Source organism: Etheostoma spectabile, chromosome 5 (assembly GCF_008692095.1).
Source record: "Etheostoma spectabile isolate EspeVRDwgs_2016 chromosome 5, UIUC_Espe_1.0, whole genome shotgun sequence".
In the NCBI taxonomy this organism is placed as follows: Eukaryota; Metazoa; Chordata; class Actinopteri; order Perciformes; family Percidae; genus Etheostoma; species Etheostoma spectabile.
The window spans coordinates 5,510,998-5,518,372 of record NC_045737.1 but is presented as its reverse complement, the minus strand read 5'-3'; the positions used below and the strand labels follow the sequence as shown (position 1 = coordinate 5,518,372).

Here is a 7,375-nt window from a genome sequence, read left to right as displayed (position 1 = left end):
CTCCTTCTTCAAAGACAAAATTCTGAAGATTAGACTAACAGTCAGTGCCTCCATATCACGTTCAGGATATGTGTTGTCACCGTGTTCAAGCAAAACTAGTTCCAATATGACAGAATTTCACACGATCAACCATTACAAACCTGGAGGACATTATTCAACTCTGAAACCCTCGACCTGTTGCCTTGATATTCTACCAGCGGGACTTTTCAAAAATGTTTCCATTGTTTGACTTCTGATCTTCTACAGATTGTGAACACATCTCTTCTTTCAGTATCTTTCCACAGGCCCTGAAAACTGCAGTAATCAAGCCACCTTAAAAAGAACAACCTAGACAAGTCACTAATGAGCAACTATAGGCCAATATCAAACCTTCCGCTTTTAAGTAAATCATTGAAAAAGTAGTTTTTCAACAACTCAACCATTTCTTGTCACTAAGCAACAGTTTTGATACCTTTCAGTCGGTTTCCGACCACACCACAGCCTAAAACGACTCTTGTCAAAGTCTTTAATGACATCCACCTTAACACAGATAGTGGCAAAATTTAAATCTTAGTATTACTTGATCTCAGTGCTGCCTTTGACACGGTCGACCACGGCATATTACTAGACCGATTGGAAAACTGGGTAGGACTTTCTGGCTTTGTACTAAACTGGTTTGAATCCTACCTAAAGAATAAGGATTACTTTGTGTCAATAGGTAATTATGCATCTGAGCGTACAAATATGACGTGCGGAGTTCCGCAAGGCTCCATTCTGGGGCTCTTCTGTTAACATCTACCTGCTTCCACTAGCCCAGATTATGGAAAACAACAAAACAAGTTACCATAGTTATGCGGACGATACACAAATTACAAACCTTATCGCCAGGGGACTATGGTCCACAAAAAAGACTAACTGCATCAACAATTAACGACTGGATGTGCCAGAACTTTCTGAAATTAAATGAAGGGAAAACTGAGGTAGTTGTTTTTGGAAAAAAGAGGAACGATTAAAAGTCTGCGCTCAGCTTCAAACAACAATGTTAAAAACAACAGACAAAGCCAGAAATCTTGGTGTAGTCATGGACTCAGACCTGAACTTTAACAGCCACATTAAGACAAACAAGTCAGCCTACTATCACCTTAAGAATATATCAAGGTTAAAGGACTTATGTGTCAACAGGACTTGGAAAACTGGTCCATGCTTTCATCTTCAGTAGACTTTTCTACGTAACGGGGTCTTTACAGGTCTCCCTAAAAAATCAATCAGACAGCTGCAGCTGATTAGAAACGCTGCGCTCGAGTCCTCACTAAGACCAAGAGACTGGATCACATCACCCAGTTTGAAGTCTTACACTGGCTTCCTGTGTCTCAAAGAATTGATTTCAAAGTACTTTTGCTAGTTTATAAATCCCTTAACGGTTTAGGTTTATTTCTGTCCCCAGAGTCAGAACTAAACAGGGTGAAGCAGCATTCAGTTTCTATGCTCCTCATATCTGGAACAAACTCCAGAAACTGTAGATCCGCTGTGCTCGTTCTTTTAAATCAAGGCTGAAGAGCTTTTTTTGATGCTGCCTTTCTTTAATTAATGTCATTTCTTTAAATTTCTTATGCTGCACTGTAACTTTTATTCTTGTGTTTATGTGTCCTAATGTTTCTATTTGGTTTTAAACTGTCTATCAGTGTTTTATTGGTTTTTAATGCTTATGATTTTTAACTGTTTGTACTTGTGTTTATCTGTTTAACTGATTTTGTGTAAAGCACTTTGATTGCCCTGTTTGCTGAAATGTGACTACCAAAAAAGTGCCTTGCCTTGCCTTGCCTTGCCTTGCAACATGTACTTTATGTGTTAATTCCTTTCAAACCCTTTCTCAGATGAAGAGGGAGGAATTATTGACCGGGTGGCCCAGGATCTGTTCTTGATGCTGGGGGAGAAGAGGAAGAATAGTGATGGTGGGGAAGCCACAGTGCGGGTCTCGTATATAGAGCTGTACAGGGAGGAACTACGAGACCTGCTGGAGCTGCACACCATTCACAAAGAGCTTCACATCAGAGAGGATGAGAGGGGAAACACAGGTATGCTAATTAAAAAGTATTTTTAAAAGTTTTTCAACCCGTTGGCAAGTATCTTTTTTGTCAAGGGCCTAGCTCGGACCAGTCACAGACTGATGGCAGCATTAATGTAGAGCCCAATAGTTTTTATGATAATAACAGAATCATGGACAGAATTGCAACATAGGCTTGCGCGATTAATCGTTATAAAATCGTGATCTCGATTCACCCTGTTCATGATTTAAATTTTAAATAATTTTGATTTATTTATTTATTTTAATGACTTTGATTCTCATTTAATTTTACGAGCCGAGTGCATCCCAAACACTACTACTTTCTTCTGTGAGTATTAAACATAATCTGTATAAAATAGGTTTCAAAGCGCTCCCAAACGCTGCAATGCTCTCCCTTCTCTTCATTGAAGCCTCTATGTTTACAGGTTGGTGGTGATGTGTTATAGGTGCCAAAAAAAAAATCTATATCTGGTGCTGCCAGTTTGTTTCGTTTTTTCATGGTTCATGTGTGCAATAAACATCACACTTTGTGAGAAAAAAATTGTGACAGAGAATCGTGATATCAATTCTAAGCCAAAAAAATGTGATTCATATTTTTCCATGAATCGTTTAGGCCTATTGCAAAATTGATAATTTAAAAAAAGATAAACAAACATGCCTTAGTGCCCTACATTGAGTCAGTGCTATAAAGCTAACTCAAGTTTTGAAAATATACCATGGCTAAGTTTCCAACCGAGCCACCCAAGTGTAACTGGAGCTTTAAAAATGTCTTAAAAATAAATTTAAAATAATTCTCAGATATTTCCGCCTGGTGGGCCGCAAGGCTTGCAATATGCCGGGGGAAACCCTGCAACTCAGTGTAAAAGCCTTTTGCTAAAGTAAATCATTGTGTGGTTTTGTTTGTGTTTTCAGTGGTGGTGGGAGCCAAAGAGATGGTCGTCACCTCAGCAGAGGAGCTACTAAGTGTTCTAGAGACGGGCAATGCCCTGCGCCATACTGGAACCACAGCGATGAATGAGCACTCCAGTCGCTCTCATGCCATTTTCACCCTTCAGCTTATCCAGAGTTGCCATAACAACAACTCCTCCTTCAAATCTGTCCGCTCTTCCAAACTCTGCCTGGTTGACCTAGCAGGCTCAGAGCGTGCTGGAAAAACTGGAAACAATGGAACACGACTCAAAGAGTCTGTTCATATCAACACAGGCCTGCTTGCACTGGGCAACGTCATCCGTGCCCTCTCTGACCCTGCTCGAAATCGCCGTGGTAACAACTGCAACAGTGCGCACATACCGTACCGTGATGCCAAGATCACCCGTCTTCTCCGTGATTCATTGGGAGGCAATGCCCATACGCTGATGGTGGCGTGTGTAAGCCCCTCTCACCACAGTGTAGCTGAGACTCTGAGTGTGCTGCAGTTTGCATCAAAGGTTCGTCACATTCGTAACCGTCCGGGAGCTATATCTACTCATACAGAGGTTAAATCATGTCCTACAACCTGGGACCCTGGTGAGGCTCGACTGGGCGAGCTTGAGTATGAAGTACAGACCCTGAGAGAGCTACTGAAAGAGACGGAGAGAGAGATGGAAAAGGTGAGGACAGTTGGAAGAGCTGGAGAGGGGGACGACTTCAAACAGCTCAGTCAGATGAGGATGTCTGATCCAGATGAGAAGGTGATACAAGAGGAACCGTCACAGTACTGCCTCCTGGCACAGGAAGCTGCTGCCCTGCTCACAGATATCTCTAGCCCCACTCCAAGTCATTCTTTCAGGCAGCGGCTGCAGGATTGGCAGGAGAGACTGACGGCTGTCGATCACTTACATCAAGCTTACGAGAAGGATTGTTCAGAGGGGCGTGGAGATCGACCCCACCATTATACCATATTAAAGCTTAGAGAAGAACTCAACGGATGCAAGGTAAATATAACAAGTAAAAAAGATACCATTAAAGGTCACAAAACATTAATAAAGGCTTCATTCCATTAAGGTGTGCCAGGGCAGTCACAGCCCTTGCACTGTGCATGCTGGCGCACTTGAATGGAATCAAACCGTCTTAATGTTATTAGTTACACCTGTATTTCCCTTTGACTATATCTTAGTAAATGAAAGTGTCCACTGTGATGTCCTAGCTTGCCTGAGCGGAGATCATGCCAATATAAAAAGAGTGTTTCTGTCATGGTAAAGAAAAAGAAAAGAAAACTCTCTTTCTGTGTGTCTCTCAGGAAGCTCTCACCATAGAGGAACAACTATTGGAGCAGAAAGATGCAGAGCTGCGACAGGTCCAAAAAGAAGTAGAGAAACTTCTTCAAGAGAGAAAAACACACCTTCAGGACTTGGAGGAAGAAAAGAAACGTACTTGTATACAGGTGAGGAGAAGAGGACTCCTGAGTGGAGCTCGATAATACAATAGTAAAGGACAATGACGCCAGTATTGTATGTTGCACATTTGTGTGTGAATGTTTTCAGACGGAACATCTTGTGGACCAGCAGATCATCATCAATCGTCTTCGCATCGACCTTGTGACATTTAGGGGTGCAACCTCAGCGGCAACCGTGGAAACGAGGACCTCTGGGGATTCAGGCAAGAGACCACACAGTGTCCCTCTGATCAGACATAGCTGTGGACACGGAGCTCCCAGGAGGGTTGGTAGCTGCACTGTTTTGGTGTGTGTGTGTGTGTGTGTGTGTGTGTGTGTGTGTGTGTGTGTGTGTGTGTGTGTTTGTGTTTGTGTGTGTGTGTGTGTTATACCGGTTGCACATGACCTTTGATTGTAGTAAGCACTTAACGATGTTGCTACATACATTTATATGTTTATGGCTGTGCATGTAATTGTTCAAATGCATGTGTGTTTTTAGATTCACTCTAGTCCCCCGGCCTATTCCCTGGAGAGGGTGATGGCAGCCTTTAAAATGCGGGGTCATCTCCTGCTGGCTGAGATTGAGCAGAAGGAAAAGGTGTACTCTCCATTCATAAAACAACAGGCAGAGAGCAAAGACGGGGATCAAGAGAACGAGGAGGAGGATGATATCTTTGTGGGCAGAATGGGATTTAGGTGAGAGCCTGTATAATACAAGCCTACTTGTTCTTTCTTTGTCAAGCCACCAGTGATTTACTACATCAAATACAATTTTTAGCAAGGCAATATTTATTCCTCCCACTTTGTAGAGTAGTGACCTCCATGCTCCCATGTGGGAAGAAAGGCACAGTAGAATGCTTTTTTTTGTCAGTCCCGTGACACACTATAATTCTGGTGTCGAGGATGACTGCATTTTTTGCTGTCAGCCACCTGCCTGTTCAGATTAGGTCAACAAAGCACTTGTCACTTTAGTTAGGGCACCTCTCACAAATCACACAAACATCTTATGCGTTTTTTCATACACTATACACATACTAGGAGAAACATTTTAAATAAAAGAAAAAATGCAGTTTTAATTGTGGTAATTTTGATATCACCAATCTGTTGCAAAATACTGTTTCTATATAACCATGCCAGTCTGTGGCCTTGTGCTGATCAAACTAGTCAAAAACATGGTCTTAGAGTTCCTCACATCCTTCTAATTTATGCAAAGCAAATTCTTGGGCATAAAGGAGATGTGACATCTCTGGGGGGTGCAATGTGAAGATGTAGCAGGGAGCACACAGCTTTGAAAGAAGATGAAAGGAGCCAGGCTCTAACGTACATTGTTAATGTATAACAGTTTTCTACTTCTAATACAACTTTGTTTCCAAGTAATGCTGGTGTGCTGTTTGCCACAGAATTACAAAAAGTGCTTGACCTAAATTTCAGACATCAATAATATCTGTTTTTCCTCACAACAGTGAGTTAATCTGAAATGATCTGCCTAATCAAATATTGTGATGTTACTCCAGGCGTTCTTTAAACCGAACATGGACCAGCCGGCAGAAGAAATTAAGTCTGAAAGAGAAGAACTCTGAACCAGACCAAACATCTGATGGAGATCCAGTAGTACAGCCTCAGCGAGTCACAGGTAGACATTACATGTATTTTACTTTTATCTACAGTCTTTTGTTTCTTTGTCTTTTCATATCTTCTGTGACATTCTAAGGAGTTATTTTATATCAAAGAAGTTTCTTTCCTTTTGATATAGTCAGTTGCTATTTTTTCTCAGGGACTAAAGAAAACCACGCCAAGCATATGAGGAAGGCAAGACTAAGAGCCTGCGTTACTCAGAGAAGGATCCAAGAACTGTCAGTCAACATGAGCATGAAAGAGGAGCTCATCAAAAAGCTTGACAAAACTGGTGTGTTCATATAAATACATACTGTGTATTCCTATTGTGAGCTGGTCCTGATGTACTCTAGAATCTGAAACGCAAGTGTCAATCTGGGCTCTGTTAGGAGTCTAGGCCACTGTACAACAAAGTGCCGCTACTATTGGTTTGGTGCTGTTTCACTTGTCACAAATACTTCATCTCGGATCAAGTTACTTAGACTACTATGCAACCACACTACCTCTCAGCTAGTTTCTCAGGATTAATTAAAGGTCCCACGACATGGTGCTCGTTGGATGCTTTTAAATAGACCTTAGTGGTCCTCTAATACATATTGAAGTCTCTTTTATATAGACCTTGTGGTTCCTAATACCATTATGAAGTCTCTTTATATAGACTTAGTGGTCTCTAATACCATATCTGAAGTCTCTTTTATATAGACCTTAGTGGTTCCCTAAACCATATCTGAAGTCTCTTATATAGACCTAGTGGTCCCCTAATACCATATCTGAAGTCTCTTTTATATGACCTTAGTGGTCCCCTAATACATATCTGAAGTCTCTTTTATATAGACCTTAGTGGTCCCCTAATACATATCGAAGTTTTTATATAGACCTAGTGGTCCCCTAATACTATATCTGAAGTCTCTTTATTATAGACCTTAGTGGTCCCCTAATACTATATCTGAAGTCTCCTTTATATAGACTTAGTGGTCCTCTAATACTGTATCTGAAGTCTCTTTATATAGACCTTAGTGGCCCCTAATACCATATCTGAAGTCTCTTTTATATAGACCTTAGTGGTCCTCTAAACGTATCTGAGTCTCTTTATATAGAATTAGTGGTCCCCTAATACCATATCTGAAGTCTCTTTTATTAGACCTAGGTGGTCCCCTAATACCATATCTGAAGTCTCTTTTATATAGACCTTAGTGGTCCCCTAATACCATATCTGAAGTCTCTTTCCCAAAAAAGAGGGGGGGGCAAGGTGGAGGCTGGGGGTGTGGCCTTAACCAACTGCCACATTGCTCGTTTGAAAGCCATGATGTCTATCTCTCATGGGTTGGCCAGATTCTTTGGGCGGGCAAAGCAGAGAAAGGGGA

At 41.4% G+C, this 7,375-nt stretch overlaps 1 protein-coding gene and 1 long non-coding RNA gene across 3 annotated transcripts in view; one reads left to right on the top strand and one right to left on the bottom strand.

The window, feature by feature from the left end:
* The window catches only part of LOC116688892 (kinesin-like protein KIF27), a 14,750-nt gene that overhangs the window by 2,012 nt on the left and 5,363 nt on the right, over positions 1-7,375 (top strand). For both annotated transcript variants that reach the window (XM_032515070.1, XM_032515068.1), the window contains exons 2-8: positions 1,854-2,054; positions 2,957-3,957; positions 4,263-4,406; positions 4,507-4,683; positions 4,897-5,093; positions 5,912-6,030; positions 6,172-6,303. In XM_032515070.1, the coding sequence (XP_032370961.1) occupies positions 1,854-2,054; positions 2,957-3,957; positions 4,263-4,406; positions 4,507-4,683; positions 4,897-5,093; positions 5,912-6,030; positions 6,172-6,303 (1,971 nt within the window). The remainder of the gene's footprint in view (positions 1-1,853; positions 2,055-2,956; positions 3,958-4,262; positions 4,407-4,506; positions 4,684-4,896; positions 5,094-5,911; positions 6,031-6,171; positions 6,304-7,375) is intronic.
* On the bottom strand, positions 6,540-6,962 carry LOC116688914 (uncharacterized). Its single transcript, XR_004331882.1, has 3 exons — positions 6,934-6,962; positions 6,803-6,847; positions 6,540-6,585 (listed from the first exon to the last, which is right to left on the bottom strand). It is a non-coding gene; the product is annotated as an uncharacterized LOC116688914 (long non-coding RNA).